General features: G+C 41.4%; 1 protein-coding gene across 1 annotated transcript in view; it reads left to right on the forward strand.

Annotated features, from left to right (window-relative positions):
• TENM3 (teneurin transmembrane protein 3) overlaps positions 1-20,227 on the forward strand; it is a 776,836-nt gene that overhangs the window by 665,044 nt on the left and 91,565 nt on the right. The window contains exons 18-19 of the mRNA XM_088446965.1: positions 2,170-2,437; positions 11,886-12,029. Coding sequence (XP_088303091.1) covers positions 2,170-2,437; positions 11,886-12,029 — 412 coding nt within the window. The remainder of the gene's footprint in view (positions 1-2,169; positions 2,438-11,885; positions 12,030-20,227) is intronic.

The raw sequence follows: 20,227 nt of genomic DNA on the forward strand, positions 1-20,227 counted from the left end.
AATGTCATATTTAGGGGCATATTTAATTAAACGCAGTGTTTACCGCTCAGGTAAAGCTCCGGGTTTAACACCCAGACCAATAAAATTATTAGTCCATTTTCCAGCGCGGTATACCTGTGGATAGTGCGCATTAACTCAGAAATTCCGCGTTAAGTGATGGAATCTATGGGTTTCCCTGTGTCTTAAGCCGCAGAGGGTGCATTTAATGTGGATTTATCCTCACAGTTCCTGAGGTTGAGAGGAAAAATCTGCGTTAAGTGCACACACTGGCGCTTAACCCATGGGGATGTGGCGTTTAATTGAATACAGCACAGGGCTGACAATTAGCCACAGGGTAACTGAATCTGCCCCTTAAACATTTTAAATACTCCTTTGCCATATATATGCAAAATTGTTAACAAAATACAAATGTCAATATCTTGGGATTGCCCTAAGGGGCAACTTGTAATTATTCCCCACTATCCCCGTAAAAATATAATAAAAAAAATAAATCTTTGTGCTGTGTGTTATGAAAGGTATGTGCTTGTTTTACACTTGCTTTTATTATCAACATGTTCCTATAAATTTTACTAGTTTCTTTTCTTTGGGAAGGGGGCATTATTTATGTATTATAAATATTATTATTATTTTACTATTTATTTATGTATTTATTTATTTTTAACCCCTGTATGAGAAATCTGCAGAATACAGGCAGCTGTTTTATTTAAGATCCATCCGTGAGATGAAAACCTGTCAAATGAAAATGCTTTGTAATAAAATGTGAGAATTACATAGGAAAGCAGACTCTCCCTGCCAAAATATTCCAATAAAAAGGAATGTTTGAAATCTCTCCCATGGGAATCCTCCCAATTCTTATTTTCAGCACTTGGCTATGCATATCAAATGAGCAGTGCTCGGTGGCTTAGCAACTCTAAATGCTAGTCTTCTTTGTGTAGGAATCTTATTATAGATTGTAATCCTGTCATTGCGGCTCGAAGTGAAATAAAGGTGATTGCTTTAGTTGCCAGATCTGAGTACGTAAAAGTCTGAAATCTCCATGACTAATGACTGCACAGAACCTTCAATCATCAAACTGTAGTTAAAATGTCTGTCAGTTTCCCATTTGGAAAAGCCAAACCTTTTGCAACAGAGCAGCGATAACAGAGCAAGCAATGTGTAGGAGCCTTTTATGTATCCTCTACATGAAAAGAAAAGCAATAAGTAACTAAGCCGAGTTTGATAATACACATATATCACATGCATTGGAACATCATCAAAACCGACAGCTTTATAGAGGAGATAAGTTCTTCCCGTAGCTAAAACCATTTGGCATAATTTACAGTGATGAGTCATACTAGCGCTACTCCCAATATTGAGTGTGCCAAACAAAATGGCTGCTCAGGTCCACTTCCTGGCTAGGCCTATACACTAACATATATCCCAGGTCAACAAATTTAAAGAGACACAATATAAAATGTTTTTTTTTTTATATATATATATATATATATATATATATATATATATAGTTATCTGTCACTGTTTCCTCCTATTGAAGAAGAGGGATACCCAAGAAAAATCACTGATTTCATTTGCAGTCCCTCTTTTTCCCTCGCTACCATGCCCTCTTGGCCTGCTACGGGGACTGCAGTGTCTGATCTATTTTATGGCCGTGCATGCGCATATTGCCTGTGGATCCAGACTGCAACCTGCTACCACTTTGCATTCACTTTCTTTATTACATAAAACTTTTTTATATTTCTTCTAAAATACTGTTTGATATAGTCTCATTTATTACTTTAGTCATGAGAGAGAGGGGACCTTGAGAAACACTGGACTATCAGAACAGCGCTAAACATGGTCGTCATGGAACCCTAGCATTGCATGTTTTCCAGGTCATTAGCTGGAGCACAGGAGTGTAAATTGACTAACATAATAGATGTACAGGTGGTATTAATCATTCCTGAGGCTACCTTGAAAACACACGATGTTAGAGATCCCTGAGGACTCAGTTTCAGAAACACTGTGCTAGTCCATCACTTACTAACAATGGTAATCCAATGATCACAATGCTATAATAATAATAATAATAATAATAATAATAATAATAATAATAATAATAATAATAATAATGTGTTTGCAATGTTTCTACATCTATTTTAATACCAGTTTTTATACCTATTTAAACACTAGGTGCTGCATGAAGAGACCACCATTCCAGGAACAGATTTGAAATTATCCTATTTGAGTTCAAGAGCTGCAGGCTATAAATCTGTTCTTAAAATTACAATGACCCATGCTGTAATACCGTTCAATCTAATGAAAGTTCATCTCATGGTCGCAGTGGTTGGAAGACTTTTCCAAAAATGGTTCCCAGCATCCCCTAATCTTTCATACACCTTCATATGGGATAAGACCGATGCCTATAACCAAAAAGTTTACGGATTGTCGGAAGCTGTTGGTATGTGTGTTCTGTTATATTTTATATAGAAATATTTCTTTATACTGTTTGATTTATTTAAAAGGAAGTCTAGTTTTTTTTTATTTATGTAATTGTATCTACTTTTAAACAGCACTTAAAATTTTACAGTGATATCTAATTTGGTGTTTGGTGTTGGAGAATTATGTGTCACGGTCTCTCAAGTACATGGTATAGAACTAGTTTATAAAATATAACCAGGTTGGTTTTGTCTTTAAATGAATTGCCATTTTAGATCTACCTGTAGTGACTATTTCACTGGAATGGCACCAGCTCCCACAAGTTGTAGGATTTGCCCCAGTGTCAGGATTGTGGCTTGCAGCCTACTAACAGAGCTAACACAACAACATATGTGGTCTGAAACAACTGTGTAACCCTGGGCTCCTTCATTATGTTCCTTACGTCAATGAGGTTTGCTTATAAACTGATAGTGACATACCCATGGCTATCAAGGGTTCATTGACTCAAGAAAAGATGAATTCAGGTGGGGAATAATATTGGAGCTACTCTTAAGCTAGGTGTATACTTAAGTGACCCAGGGTCCCGGCGACCGAGCGGGCGATTTCTTAAGTTATACACAATTACCAATCGGATGCTCGCTATGCCTTGACAACTGGGGGGGATTTAAATTTGTCGACGGTTCCTGCGGCTAGGATATAGGTGATCAACGTTGATATACATGCAAGATGTATATCGGCATCGGCTGTGCTGCAGGGCCGACTGTGAACGACGTCATGGCATAAATGTCAATAGTGAAAATTAGGTTTAGGGTAAGGTTGCAGTTAGGCGAAGGCTAGGGTTAGACTGCAGTTCGGCCGATGTTATGTTGCAATTAGGCGGAGGTTAGGCTTAGGCTGCAGTTAGGCGGAGGTTAGGGTTAGGTTGCAGTTAGGCCGAGTTTAGGGTTAGGCTGCAGTTAGGCAGAGGTTTGGGTTAGGTTGCAGTTAGGCAGAGGTTAGGGTTAGGTTGCAGTTAGGCAGAGGTTTGGGTTAGGTTGCAGTTAGGCAGAGGTTAGGGTTAGGTTGGTTTTAGGCGAAGGTTAGGGTTAGACTGCAGCTAGGCTTAGGTTAGGGTTAGGCTGAGGTTAGGGTTAGGCAGAGTTTAGGCGGAGGTTAAGGTTAGGCTGCATTTAGGCGGAGGTTAGGGTTAGGTTGCAGTTAGGCAGAGGTTAGGGTTAGGTTGCAGTTAGGTGGAGGTTAGGCTGCATTTAAGCAGAGGTTAGGGTTAAATTGCAGTTAGGTGGAGGTTAGCGTTAGGCTGCAGTTAGGCAGGGGTCAGGGGGGATCGGTATGATTTACTGCTGGCTGACAGCGGCAGCCCGGCAGAGGTGGAAATCCCGAGCATCTTAAGGTAAGTATAAACTAACCTAATTCCACACCCTAACCCTCCTTTAGGGATGCCTAACCCTAATCTCCCGCCCAAGTGCCTGACCCTAACCCCCCTCTAAGTGCCCAAACCTAACCCCCATTCCCCGCAGCCTAGCCCTAAGTCTCCTGTGGGGGTGCCTAACCCTAACCCCCCCTTCCCCTAGCCTAACACTAACCTCTTGGGGGGGTGCCTAACCCTTAGTCCCGTCCGTCTCCCCCCCGGGAACCCCTAACCCTCCCCGGTTGTCCGTGTCCAGCGCCCAGCTTACCTTCAATCCGGTTGTCCGTGTCGGGCTCCCGGCATAGGTAAAATGACAGGCGTCGTGATCTCAACGCCTGTCATTTAACCCTTGCCAGGATTAGACAGTCGGGAGCTGGCAGTCAGGATTCTGTCTGTTGGCTTCCCGACTGCTTCACGGCAGGGTTAGGTTGCAGTTAGGGTTAGGGCTGAAATATAAAAAAAAAAAATGCACATTTGTTGACATTTCGACATTCAGGTTTCAACTTTCTGAATGTCAACATTATGTACCCCACCCACAGGAAAATGTACTTCCTACTGCTCTAAAACGGGACAAAACAAAACAAAATAATATTCTTTTGGAAATAATAAATGGATTATATATAGTAATTACACATTGAATTTTAATCTCAACCACTGGTGAAAAATTATTTTTCTGTCAAAGTAGACTGAGAGGAAAGTTCCATAGTAATAGAAATTCTGCAATTATCCTGCAATGTTGGGGGTAACATATATGGCAAATAAGCACCAATTGCCCTCTCATTTTTTCTTAAGTACCCCTTATAGTTAGTCCAGTCACGCCCTAAATTTGAAACTCAGAAGTGTAAATGTTTGGCCAGTAACCTCTTGTCTTTAAATGTTTGAAAGGTACTCCTTCTAATTTGTGTTTAATATGTTTTCTAAAGTACTTCTACTAAACTGTTATTTTGAGTTTAACTGGTCAGACTAAAGGGGTCACTGCACCGCTGTGCCCCTGCGGTACACTTACAACAGAATTTCTGTGGGACATCTTGTGTCATGCTAACCTTATAATATGGGCAGGTGTCACCCAGGCAAAAGATGGGCCTAAAGAAAAACAAAATATGATCCATCCCATTTTCAGTTTTCAGCAACAACCATGTGTACCCCTCCAGCTGTCACAGAGACCAATGATCCCTACTTTTTTGAGGCAGCTGAATCCTGTTTGGCATATGGTGAGCGGAAGACATGCAGCAAAACTGTCCATCTGTACAAGCCCTTAGACAATATATAGTGCTGCAGCAGCTGATCCCGGAGGGTTATGGTAGATAGAAAGGCAATGAAGTAATCACAGAGGTAATGAAGCAACATAACGGTGTGAAGAACTGAAGAGCTTTATAAAACTCAGATTAATATTGGCGTGAAGAAACAGATAAAACATACAAGGCAGATTTTAAACATGAGGATCCCTGCTCCAATCATTAAGGAACAAACTGCAGTCCCAGTTGATTGGGGTGTGAAGCGTTGCACAACCTGTGTCCTGGAGCAATGGAGACATATCCTGGCAGAAACAGCAGGTGAGAGAGATGGCGAGGCTGGCACAGCTCATGACAACCAGAGGAAAGATGTAAAAACACTGCAGGGTAGCTGCAATACATCACATGAGATGTTACAGGATTCAAGGTGTTTGTGCTGGAAATCATCAGTCATATCAGCTGTCTTACAATGTGGAATATGTTTAATAACTGAATGAAGTTTGTAGATAAATTGTTCATTATATGCTACATCATAACAAAAAGAATGAAATCACACCACAGAAGACTGTGCCTATCTCCTATTGCAGGCCTTAGATCTGGAACCCTGCTGTACAGAGATTTCCTCAGCTGCCCAGTGATAATGAGTTACAGACAAATTGTTAAGAATCCCAGGGAGATTCACTACAAATGGAGACAGGAAGATAAAGGATATAAGGGCGATAGGATCAACCAGTGGATGGCGCAGTTGTAGACCAAGGTTGATGGTGGGTGAGGCCTCTGGGAGGTCCACAACCAAGACAGGCATTTGCACTGAAGGTAAAGGAGCGATGGGTTCAGCAGATAGTCCAAGCAGTCGTGGCTCAAGGTGAGCAATGTCAGACAAGGGAGAGATCTGGCGGTTACGTCACAGCTTTGAGGGCTGGAGGTACTTGGCAAGATGGGGCCCTGGTGGACACGTAACAGCCTTGAGGGCTGGAGGTGCTTGGCAAGATGGTGCCCTGGTGGACACGTCACAGCCTTGAGGGCTGCAAGTGCTTGGCAAGATGGTGCCCTGGTGGACACGTCACAGGTTTGAGGGCTGGAGGTGCTTGTGATGACTAAAGGCGCAAGCAGCGGAGATAGTTGATCTGGAAACAAAGTCCACTGTGATGCTGCTGCATAATGAATGCTGCCAGCTGGTAACACAGCCACAGGAAACTGATGATTCCCCAAACAGCGGCGGTACGTGATGTTGGCTGAGACCCTCGGATGCTGTTGTACGGCAGATACCACCAGATGGTGGTACAATATCAGGATACTGGAAGCACTCTACAGCGGAGAAAGCCACGATAACAGACTGGAACCTCAGACGCTGTAGTGCGGACTGTGCCGCCGATATGTTATATGGCACAGGACTAGGCAGACTCGGAAATGGAGAAGCTGGAAGCAACACAGCACAAGACCAACGCTATAGAACAGGAAACACGTGTATGACGCTATCAGCAGAAAAGAAAACAGGAAGAACAACCAATCCAGTCCAGGCAGAGATGACATAGGCCCGGAGAGAGGATATCATAGGTTGACAGTGCGGCGTCTCCATTTCTCAGCAACCGGCATAAGGGAACTGTCAGGAGCACCATCGTCCAACAAGACGCGGCGGCTTGTGACGCAAATATGACCATCGCATGCTTCTACACTCACCAACAGGAGCTCTGCTATACTATTTACTGAGGAGGGAGATCAAGAAAGGGCACATCTCGATGCATCTCCAAAAAACTGACCCAGGTGTCGCAAGGGAGGGCAATATTGCGTCCTGGGTGGCAGCACTGTGCGGGTTAAGATAGGACATTTTCATATCAAACACATCGGGCCTAATTCTGAGTCGGACACAGTGGTGTCTGGGTCTTTTGCCGCAGTCAGGTCTGTGACTTTATGCTAATACTGGTACAAGCCCTTCCCTGGTGTACAGCCATGCGTCTGCATGTGCAAGGGCTGAGATGCCCACTTTCAATGTCTTTAGATGCTGAAATACAGTATCGCTTGATGTGTCTATAGAAGGAACATCGGTTGCACCAGTGAAACATGCACGGCCCAAAGCTAGTTGCAGATTATCCATTAGAGTATGGCCTTCAATGTAAGCGATTGCGCGTCTTAGTCCGCAACCACTTCTGCGACACACTCGCGATGGTACCATTACCTGCGCGTAAGACAGACCATCTGCCTCTGTGAATAACCACCTCCCTGACGTTGCCCAGGAACACCAATTACATTTACAATACATTTCCTAGTTTGTGCGTCTCAATCAATACTGCAACTTTGTACGCAGCGTTTGACGCTTGCACTGTGTGACTTTTATGCGACTTCTATGTACTGTATGTGCGGTTGAAAATATTAACCATTTAAGTGAATATCGTCATCGCATCTGATTCAGAATCATGCCCATTTAATTTAGGCATTGCTTTTCAAGCCACAGAAAACCCCTTTGCTGGGGAACCCTACATGCCAATCATGCCATTCATTTATTTATTTTCACAATTCTACCATCTTTTGTAATATTTCACTTTTATTGGGATCATTTTATGATATATTAAAATGTTTAACTTGAACCCAATAAGGATATTTTGTAATCTGTTATTTGGCCCAAAGTGCACCACATAAAACAAATACTCTCGTCTTTTAGTGGCTTTGTGCTACAATTGAAGAGCTAAGTGGAGCAGATGTGTCCTAATACACTATTGCCGTAGTCATGCCAAGCAGCCCTTCTGGGCGCGCCAGGTCCCGTGCGATTCGGCTTGCGCTGAGCATCTTTTCATGCACGAATGTGTATCATAGTCACAAAAATTAAATCATTGGATGTGGCAAAACCACTTAACGAGGCTGCACTGATTCATTTGATATGCATCACTTGTACATCTGTGTGCGAATAAGTCAGAATCATTATATGTAGTGCTGTGAAGCAGCAGCCGCAGCCTTTTTTCATGCCAAGTTCTGTTGTGCTTCATCTGCGACTTTGTACATATTTATATGTTACTAGCTGAAGTGCCCGGCGTTGCCTGGGTTAAAATCTTCAGTTATTAATTATTATTATTATATGATGTCATCCAAATCCAACAGTAGACGACCCAGAACAGGCTCCCCGGGTCAAGTTCTGCCTGGCACACTCCGCCGTGAGGTCCGACTGGAACTCCAACCACTCCATTGGGCATCCCAGACCAATTACCACCCCTCTGTGAAGTTTTCATCCAAATCCAATCATCCATTGTCCCAGTGTACACCATCGGGTGGTCCGACTGGGACCTCAACCCTCTAGTATGTCTTCTGGGATCCAATGTTATGCTTGCATACACCAACCTCGCCAGGATCCAACTGGGCCACCTCGCGTTGGTTTCATCCAAATCAGTGCAGGGTTATCCCAATGCATAACCGGACAGAGAGAAGGAGAAACAAACAATCAGACCAATGACTTTATGTATCAGATTCCTATGCAGTTGAAGTTGCAGCCCAGCGTCTCTGGTACAGTGTGAGCGGTGTTTTGCTGCATCTGTGGTGCGAATAAGATAAGAATGTAAAGAAAAAGTCTCTATGCTACATTGCTTGGTGTGACTCCCATGCGCCACATGGCAATACTGTATCGAGGCTTGCTGTATGAGGACACATCTGTAGCACTGCTTTCCTTAAAGAATAATTGTATATTAAAGAGAAATAAGTCAGGTGTGGAAACTCTGTGGTGTTTGATGCCAATCATTCTGCATAGTAGATCAGATAGCTACTGTTCATGAAATATATCCTGGTTTAAAGAGTAAAGAAAGTTCTCATCCTATATTATCCCACTCAGGGGCTCCTTTCCTAACACTACATTTAGGTGCAATATTTCCTCAAACCATAGTGACCAATAAGACACTTTATTCCATTGTTTTTCACTATGAAAAATAAATAAATGTCTGATTTGTTGCTGTATGTAGTAAGCTAGCCTTACGGTGAGGTCTTACAGTAAGTAGGTCGTATAGTAAGTGCAGATTCCTATCTCTCTTTCGGTTTGAGAAATGAGACAAATGTAGTCAATTTGCAGTATGGATATTGTGTGATCCAAAAAAGTGTTCTTGTTAATACCAAATGTAGCTATTTCCTTATAATTTGAGCAATTACATGTGTTAGAACCTAGACATAAGCCAAGGTTTTAGCTTATTTATGCACATATATCTCCAGAATTTTACCCAGAGCTTAGAAATGTAGACTGTGTGGCCCAATACATTCTTTTTATCATTGAGCCCTAAACAAAAGGTGGAGTCTTGATGGAGGGAAATGATAGACGCTTCCTCCAGTTGTACTTATCTTTAAAGCCCCTGAAATTTAGTTTCTGATTCTACCTGCAATTGTGATTATTAATAGTTTAGAAAATGTTACCTTGCAGCTTGGTACACTTTCCAGGCACCTTACCGCAGTGTGGCATGTGGATTTCTCTTATTTATGTTTCTGCCCCCTAACAACCAACATCTAAAAATCTATTCGGCGAGCAATGAATTCCAGTTATCCTGCCCAGCACTGACTTCCAATTGTACACATCTACATACCACTCATGGCCACTTCCATGTGTCAGTCCCAGCCAGAGGATTAGTGTGGAATCATGTCGCCCGGAGAAAGTGCATGTCATAGCGCCCCCTCCCTGTACTCAACTGTGCCAGTGGGGTCTGGCCAGCCTGCAGGGGGATACTTAAGTGAAGAGGAAAAACAGCAAACAGTGGCAGTATCACGCTGGGCATTGAGTTCCCATTGGTGGAATAGAATGCTTCAGTGATGCACTATCTGACATTAAGGGGTAGCTCCTTTGGCACTGCTTTATTTATGTATAGCACCTAGGATCTGACTTATCTCCTCTGAATCATTGTTATTAGTCAATGGAGGAGATTGCATTATATATTCTGATCATTTATCTTAAATTGACAAAATATATGTGCAAGAGTGAAATTACACAGGGTGCACAGCTTATGACTGCAATTACTGCCCCAAGCAGCTATCACTGGAGTGGGAACAACTCTGGGAAGCTCCGTTCTCAGCTATGCTCCTGCTTCGCAAATATACATTGCACCTATACAGGGGCGTCTTAAGAGATGGGGGGATCATGTGCACTCCCTGTGCGGGGCCCCCTCCTCTCTCCCCGGTGGCCGGCAGTCGACTGACGCGGCTAGCCAGCCACCGGAGCCTTAGTAGACTCCAGGCACTAGAGTATGCCCGGAGTCTACTGCGCATGCGCAGAACACCAGAAAATGGCCGTGGCGGCCATTTTTCCGGCATTCTGTGCATGCACAGTAGACTCCGGGCACACTCTAGTGCCCGGAGTCTACTGCGCATGCGCAGAACACTGGAAATATGGTGGCGGCAGCTATTTTCCGGTGTTCTGAGCAGCGCAGACACCCGACGTGGGACCATGGACAGGTAAGTCTAAAATAATATGGGTGCAGTGTGGGCCCATGTGCCCCGCACACACTGCACCCATTATAGATACGCCACTGCACCTATATTAATGTGAGTACTACTAACATACTTGCCAACTCTCCCTCATTGTCAGGGAGACTCCCTGAAATAGCAGCAATCTCCCTGTCTCCCTGAAGAGTCTACCAATCTCCCTCATTTCACCTTACCCCCATTATGTAGCTGTTGTATAAAAGAAAAAACAGAGATATATGCATTTAAATGGGATCATTAGTATAATTTCCCTGCATTGGTTATATAAGGCACAATGATCCCTATGGTTACATGTATTTTCTGAGAAGTATCAGTGTGTTTTCATCAACAAGTAGATCTTACTAACTGCTTTGGGGCACATTTATATGTGGAAGTAAATCAATTTTATGACACGCCTCTCAGATGTAGCAGTACACGCTCACTTTACCGCTGCGCTCATAGGTGCTGCTTTCACAATCTCCCTGAAATGCTTTTCCAAAAGTAGGCAAGTATGACTACTAACCATGTCATGTTCTGTCTGCCACCATTAATATTATTTCAGGTCTCTTAATATTTTTTAAAAGACCTTTCAAATAACACTTTGTGGTTATGCCTGGGAACACCTCATTACTTTAAATAGCAAAGCAGTGACTTTGTTTAATCTCATACCTTATAATTGAAGTTTAGGACTTTACCTCAGATGTGTCACACTGAGTAGTGCCCATAACCCTAAATGGCGCCCTCTGTCCATTTTGGCGCCCGGAGCTTATGCTCCACCGGAACCACCCTCGCTACTCCCCTGGTCCCAGCTTCTGCCGTGTGCACCACTAGTTACAGCAGAGGGAGCTTCATTTTTTTCTCTGTAGGTAGGAGGGAGAGGATAACAGTTTGGAAGAGGAGCAGCAAATTAATAAGGCAGTTGGGTTATGGTAATTACTGCATACACACCTGTAGCCAGTATTAGAAATTGTAGTGGAAGCCGTAAAAAATAATCAAAACAATACATCATATATTGATTTTTGAACTTGATGCATTGCACTAATATTTATTTCACCTTTCCTTTTAAGTAAAATTCAATAATTGTTTTAAGAGTAATATTGAAATCAAGGGATTTAAAATTATTATCATCCAGTGCGAGTGCTGCCTTTTGCACAATCAAATTACCCATGATCCGTACTCTGTGGGTTCCACTCTGGGATTTGTTTCCCTACTCCTCTAAAGAGGATTCCAATGTATTAAATTATATTTTTTATTAAACAACAAATGTATGTAAGAATAGCACAGCCGGTAATTATGTAATTGAAGGATTTAATTGGAACTGCTGTACATAGATAACATGCATTAAGTATAGTCATTCTGTAAATCTTGTTATTCATACAGTTTGTGCCCCTTCTCATTGTGTGTTGCAGTGTCTGTTGGGTATGAATATGAATCGTGCCTGGACCTAACTCTCTGGGAGAAAAGGACAGCAGTTTTGCAAGGCTATGAGTTGGACGCCTCCAATATGGGTGGCTGGACTTTGGATAAACATCATGTCTTGGATGTCCAGAATGGTACGTCATTTGATGCATTTCTATAGCAGATGTTACGTCTTGGCAGAAACATTGACAATCCACTTATTTTTAACAATATGAAAACCCTAAACATATATAATAAGGCTTTCAGTGCAAAGCAGATGTGGCTTGGGTTGTCACATAGAAGGCAACTTAGTTACAGAGAGATTCTGTCAGCACAGGATATTTCTACATGACAAAAGCATAACTTTATATTACTATTAGAGATGAGAGGTTTGGTTTTGGCTCGGATCTTCCCACCAAGTTCGGATCTCAGATCAAGGCAAAACGTCATCTTTCATGGACAAAACTTAATTTTTCACGGACATTTGAGATCTGAACTTTGCGGGTAAATCCGAGTCAAAACCGATCCGCTCAGCTCTAGTTACTATTTTGTTTTAAATCTCATTTTGCAGTTTTTGGAAGTGGTCATTGTTTTTTTAGGAATATGTTATCTAGTCTTTGCTCTCCACTAGAGGCATACTCCATTGGTGTCTTAAATGGAATATTGTTTTGAACCAATGATCACCACGTTCTCTTCTGCAGCAAGATATCTGGTCTACAATTAATAAAACTGCCCATACTTTATATTCAGAATTTATTGTGTTATTTATTAAGAGGAGCATTTATTGATTTGTTGAAATGTATTGACAAATGTATTGATCTCTGTAGTTTTGAGAAAGAGGATTAATGCATTTGCACTTGGTCTTTGGCTGTGCCGTACCACATGCACCAATATCCCTAGTATATAGATGAACATAGCACACCCACTGCTGTTGGTGATAGCCTGTGACTCTCAACATCATGGCTCAGAGCTGGTCCTGTAATCAGTGCTCATAGTATTTTATTTTGAGCAGTGTGAGCACAAAGTGCTACTGTTAGCCTTCAATGTTCTCCCTTTTTATTTATGCTTGGTGATAAAGTAATAGGGACTTTCATAATAGAACGGGAATAGCGTTCATTCTTGCTTTGGGGAACTTTTTGTCATCTAGTCATGTCCCAGTCTTAGTTAATGACATAAGCTTCCCAGTTTTGGAACAAACAAGATCCCTGCTCAGAATGTACAGTAGCTGAGAACTTTAGAACGGGTAATAATTATAACCCCGACAGATGGGATGCCGGTGCCGTAATCGCGACAACCTTTCACAATCCTGGCGCCGGCATCCAGTCGGTAAGTACTGGGGTTAGTGGGAGGGTTAGGGGTAGGGAGAGGGGGAGGGTTAGGATACTGACCAACAAGTTGAGAGACATGTTGCACAGCCAATCCAGCGCTGTCAAAGTGTTTCGTAGAGGACATTTGTAACTTTGTGGTGGCAATGCTCAACCTTGTTGAAAAATTAAGTTGTCTCCGTCTTCATGCAGTTGAGGCATCAACCCATTAATAAGCATTTCGAGATAAAAAGCTCCCGTTACATTATTTTCTTGGAAAAAGAAAGAGCCGTAGACTTTTTTACAGGACATACCACAGAAGACATTATCTTTCGGGAATCCCGCACATACACCACTGCTCTGTTTGTTAACTTTCCTGCTGATGTGGAAGGTCCACTCATTGCTGAGCTCAATCCTTCACACTGCTCCTGCATTTCTGCATAGAAATCACAACGTGTGATTTGTCCTGGTCACTTAGGCTCTGCAATAACTGTAGTTTGTAAGGCGTCTTTTGCAGCAGCTTCTCGCAAAATTGTCCAAACAGATGGTTGTGGAATTTTCAACTCCAGACACACGATCTCGCTCCACTTTTTCATCAGATACACGCGGTCGTCCAGGGCTTAAACCTTTACACAAACATCCAGATGTTTATCATTTCTTGTGCCAATCGTAGTTGGATTCCCTAGTCGGTGGTGATTTCCTAAATTGCGTTCTAAAATGTTGTTACACATCTGTAACAGAAACCATTTTACTTTATTTGAGAAGAATAAAACGCCTTTTCCACAGCATTGGCGGCCATCTTGCCTGACCATGTGATGCATTTCATGTTTCTTATGTCACCATGGCCTTTCGTAGTTAAAACTTCCACAGTTTTTCTATGAAATTGTTTATGGTTTGTGTCGTTATCTTAAATAGTCGTTAATTTATAAATTGATAATCTGTCTATTTCTTTTGTAAAAACCCTGTAGATCAGGGGTGGGGAACCTTTTTTCTGCCGATATATATAAAATTATTTGCAGGCCCGGTGCAGACCAAGAACCCCTCCATATGATGTCACATGGGGGCGGGGCCACAATCACCAGTGATTACAGCAGTGCCCGAAGCATCCTGAGGGTGCTCTGGGGAGCTGTAAGGGCAGGAGTAGTGCTTCAGGTGGCACTGCTGCATAGATTCTGGCTGCAGGGTACCATTCTAGGCACCCTGATAACCCGATGAGGCTAGCAGAAAAAAGCGCCAAGGGCCAGACCAAACGATTCCGGGGACCTTATACGGCCCCTGGGCCTGAGGTTCCCCATCCCTGCTGTAGATCATCCTAGCAATCACATAATACAAACAGTTTTATCAAAATGTAGACCTTGTATTGTAAATGCACAAAATGTATCTGCATGATTAACAGCAGTGAGAGTTTACATTTCTCAGGAGCTGCTATACAGCTTGCACTAAACGCTAGCACATAATAGATGTGAGTGGAATGAGGACTCAGGGAAAATGTTGCTGTTTGCAGCAATAATGGAGATGCATATGAATAATAAAATATGAGCCTGCCTTATGCCACAAGGTGAACCAATCTCCCAGCTTTAAATTATATTGAACACCGCTGCCTGACAACTGGTGACTTTTCACAGCGGCGCGTGTCTAATTGAATAAACGAAGTGGTTAGTTGTAATGACAAGGTGGATGAGCTGGTGAAATGTGTTTCAGGGAGGAGTGAAGACCCTGGCATGTGTTTGTGCGGGCACCCTCGTACACAGTCATAAATATTCCTATGCTCGTCTTCCTGTTCTGTGATACTAGAGGAGAAAGCTGAAGGACCTATTCCTCAAGCTAATGACAACATAAATAATACGCAATAGTTCCGATAGCTGTTTCGTGGAGGAGCTCGCTGATGAAAATTATACCATGTCTTGTTTGCCGGAAAAAAATGGTGCTTAGTGATTTTTGCAAGTGATGTAAATCACGCAAGGAACACATGTGATTTTCGATCAAATCCTAATCAGGACAGAATTGTAATACAATATTGTTTATGAGACATTATCTGCCATTTACATACTGCATCTTATGCTATTCGGCTTTGCCAGTTAAGCCACTTGGTTCCATCTGTATTTCATATTGGCAGTTTCAAGCATTTACAATAAAGTAAGGGTACTATTAATTCAGAGGGGCTTTCAAGTGCTTTGAAGAACAGTGCTCTCCAGTTTCCTTTGTTTTTTTTTTTTTTTTTACAAGACTGATCGTTTTAACAGCATCACAGACAAAAAAAACTGTACCCATTAGCCCACAGTACTGCCTTTGAAACTCGTATCCACAATCAATAAAACATTTTTAGGTACAAAGTGCAAACTGACATGCGGTTTACATGGATTATGGCAAATAGAGATTTATTATGACACGTCCATATAGAAAATAATAGCTTACCATTTTATACCTTGAACCGAGATGGACGCATTGATCTGCGCTCAGTGGTGGACACTGGTAATGGATAACCATGTCTAGGTTTTAACATTTTCTTAAGTAAGAAAAATTTACCATCCGACATATGCTTTGCTTGTTAATTTCCATAAGGGCCATTACAGGGTTGCTGGCTCAGCATTTGATATGTAAAATGACTGTGATTTTTCATCACTATTAGCTATTTATAGTGCTGCCTACCATTATTGGTTTTCAGCGTGTTTGCTTTTGTCTAAGAATCTTGCTTTTTGCATATTAATTCAGACATAACCTCTACTATGATGAAAACATGAAAACACTTTAATAATTCCAAAGTCGAAATAAAGAAAAATCAGTGATGTTTGACCTTGTCAATTTTGATATGCCAAATTGATTAATGCAAGTTGACATAGGAATTCATATTTGTACATTAGGGCTTATTAAAAACCATAGTACTATGTGATGTTCATTTTCATTTTTTTAAGCTGTGCTTGAAACGTGATGGAGTTACAGTTCATTATTTTATTAAATAAGCCCCGCTGGCTTATTTGTGTCCATCACTGACTGGCCCCTTTTCAATAGGTGCAAAATTATATAATGTTTCATTTCACACTGATAATTCTACTTTGAAAAGAATCTACATAAAACCAAATAACATTTGCTTGGTTTTATGTCTGTTTCAACTTACCTGTCACCAGAACAGCAATAGCTGATGTTGATGGGATTGATCTTGAATGGAACTTTACAGCTCTCCCAGAACATACATAAGGCAGGAGTGTGGGGGATAATACACCAGGAATACATATTTTCACTCCTTCTGCATTGTTAAAGTAAGTAAATAAAAATAGAATGTCAAAAATAAAGAGAGAGTGGAAAATAGCCATCGGTCCTGGTACATTTTTTTAATGTTACTGTTAGGGCCAAATTCAGTTAGCTAAGAACTAGGGCGTGTAACTTTTTACTTTTGGCAAAAGCCGCAGTCATGACTTTTTGTTATTCAGTTAGATATTAAAGGCCAGATTCAGTGTTGTACACATAACCAATGATTTGTGTACAACATCGCCAAGATACTGTACTGCGCATGTAGTGCTCTTTCTAGCACCCTGCACCTGTCACAGCTTGTGCAGTTCTTCATTCCTGCCTGGGGTGTCGCTCTTTGCTCTGGTCCTTCTAGCACATTCAGCTGATTCAACAAACGTTGCTTTCATTATTCCATCATTTATCAAAATTTCAAAAATTAACCATTCAACACCATTGAATTACCTCCAATACTTTTCTTATGACCACTTACAGCCTTCTACACTGTCCTGCTACCTTATTTGCCTCTGTGTTTGGCCTTCACATGATTTTCCCCACTCTTTTATAGGCTTCAGCTAGGTTGCACATTGTGGAACGTGTGACTTTGCCACAATACCTGAGTTTTCCATTTCTAATGAAATTGCAAGGGAGTGCACGTGATGAAAATATCCTGCGATCTGCGTGTTACTATAACGCAAGACTTCACAGCACAAAACTCGCGGCTAATTGCATTCAGCCCTGTTATGGAAAACTGTACTAGTACTAGTTAGCCCACTAATATACCTGAAAAGAATGCTGGAGACACTGCAAACAAACTAATCACAATCATCATGGCCTATTTGTAAGGTACAATAAAACTGCAGCGCTGGACTATTTTGGGGTTGCAAATCCTAAAAAAATACAATCTTGCATAATAACAGAACAAGTACAAGCGAGATTGCAGAAATAATGTGCAATAAACAACTGCTTTGTATTAGACGTAATCTCTGTGTAATATAATATCTGAAATAGGCATGAGACTCTTAGTAAACATTTTTATCTAGTTGTGAATGTCCATCCACGGAAACAATGCCCATCTCTACCCATTCAGATGGAGTTCCTACACTGACCACCACTACTTTCTATAACTGGGTGCAATATCTCTCTCAGTTACATATGCCTGTAGTGTATAGATAATGATGGTGGGACCTAGATGAAAGCCACCATAGTTCTACAAATCTGAATATATGCTCCTGCATACATTTGGTAAATTTAGCTGTGGGCTACACCCCCTTTTCTTGTATTCGGTTTAACACTCTGCGTCTGTGACTACCTTCATTTCGGCCCAGTAGTTCACCAATGTATTCATAGTTGTTTTTGAATATAACTGTCATTTAGTCCCAATCATTATCTGTAACTTGCAGGTACTTACAACAACTATCCGTTCATACTAGCCTACTTTCTGGATGAGTATTCTCTAGGAGATACTAAAAGGGATGTCCAAGGGATGAGCACAATAAACCAATATAGCCATTGTGCAGTGGGAGTGGGCCCGTTATGATATCAAGGCCCATCCCACTTCAGTAGAAAGTGAAGTGTGATCTGAGAGTGTGCCCCACTCTGCTAGGAGTCCACTAATACTTCCTGAAATTTGGAAGTCTCTTGTATATTCCGGTAGACTAGGCAAATATGGTTACATCACTGTTTCCTGACATACATTTAACAAATTTGGGTGTGTTAGGTGTAGTTGTTTTTTCTGTTTAAATCATTAAAATAAACTAGTCAGTGTACACTCGACTTGGATTGTGACTATAAGATGATGTGATCAATAAGTATGTTTTCATCTAGCGGAAAATGATTCTCTAAGGTATGCTCCAAGACAAAAGAACATTTCTATCTCCTACCTTATTTTAAGACTTGTTATGATTTCTGATATTTGTTGTAATTAAGACATGTATTGATTCTGAAATGGTAGCGCAATAGGAAAAATTATGACTGGTATATTACATTGCTGTTTATTGTAGAGTACCTGAAATCAATATCCTGCCACAGATCACCTTCACATTGTAATGAGAGAATAAATAACTGGAAAGGCGTTTATGGATCCAGCTGAGTAAAACGGACTTAAAAACGCCCTAATTAGTTGTAAAATTGCAAAGCTTAAAATCTTTGGAAATATTTAATTTTGTTTTTGATTTTCTTTCTTTTGTTTTTTTTGTTTTTTTCTCGGGTGACCATGCAAGTAAATACTTATAGTATTTCTTATAATTTAGTTTTAATTTGTTGTATACATACTGTATAACTAAAGGCTTTATCCATGCTCTCTGCTAATATTTTTTGAATATTAGACCCAAGAATTTGCAGCATGAACAAGTGTTCTAGTCAGGTACATGGTGGAAATCCTAATGCTATAATTAATTTTTATATGACATTAAAGAAACGTAAAGTCAAATGTGACAGAATAAAGCAGCCTCCAACTAGCCCCAACTCAGCAGACTTGTATCTGAAACAAGCCACCTGGGATGAAAATCACTAAGTAGATCCTTTCATTTACTGTATTTGACATTATTCACATACGCAAGTATGCTCTTGATATAATCTAAGTAATGAGTTTATAAAATATATTTTCAGATAGTTTGTTTTGCAATAACAAATGTATAGTAATAGATAGTATGTGTTCAGCCTAGGCTTTGATGATTTAAAGGGCTATTAAGCCCAGAAATGTTAATTTTCAAATGTACTATTAAATGTTAACCTGGCTTTCCTCGAATCCTCTGCACCAGTGTATGAGCACACATGTGTCCTCATAAATCTAACCTCAATACACCATGCAGCGGGAGATGCCTGGCATGAGTGAGCTGCCAGGTCCCATGCAACTCTGCTAGCATCAGGTGTCTCTTTTTTGCATCTTAGTCGCAATGTAATGCGACTAGGAAGCACCAGGAGACACTGCTGATTCATTTCATATGCGACAGTTGTATATCTGTGTACAACTGACAGGCCCGGGGCTAAGGGGACACCCGTACCAGGCCCAGAGGTCCAGACAGGCACAACACGGGGTCGCAGATGGCGGACTCACTGTTCCAGCCACGGCCGCTGGGACCCACAGCCACCGCCCAGCCCCAGCTCAAGGTCACTTGTAGCCGGGCCCAGGCAGCGCTGGGCTCTTCCAGGTGGCTCAGCTGCGGCCCGGGTTAGGCATGGCCTTTAACTCTGAACACAGAAAAAAGGGATTTGCACTCCAGCACACTGTAGCAAAGTCAACAAAAAATACTTAAATCCTACGTGATAATAGAGATTCAGATGTATTAGTTACAAACATTTGCAAATATATGAATAAGCGCCAGGCCATTCGTGAAGGCTCCTCTATATTGGCGTCCCTAACATTAAGGGCTTCACGTCCGTGAAACAAGGTACCCCAAAAAAATTCCAGCCAAGGACCATCCCCAGGGCATCACACAAAAAGGGGAAAAAAGGTGATAGTGAAGTGTAAAGAATAGATTGGTAAGGATAAATCAATAAGTGAAATGTGAAAGAATTAAAACAACATAAATAATAAAAAAACAATTAAAAAAGTGATACAAATATTCTATGTGAATTAAGTGGTGATGCCCAGAAAATACTATACTACTATTATGTAGCAATAATTATTTTGGGGTGAGCATTTGGGAGTGGGGCCCCTGGAGTTGTTCTGGCTGGACCTTTTTCATTTGCATTTGTTATTCGTACAGAACCTACTATACTATAAGTGAACTTGAGGGAAAAAGTACACAATCTAGGGCAGGGACGTTTTAAGAGAGGAGGGGGCCCGTGTGCAGCCTCCGTTTGGGCCCCCTCCTCTCTGA

The sequence above is a fragment of the Taudactylus pleione genome, unplaced genomic scaffold, assembly GCF_031769625.1.
Source record: "Taudactylus pleione unplaced genomic scaffold, aTauple2 ptg000408l, whole genome shotgun sequence".
In the NCBI taxonomy this organism is placed as follows: domain Eukaryota; kingdom Metazoa; phylum Chordata; class Amphibia; order Anura; family Myobatrachidae; genus Taudactylus; species Taudactylus pleione.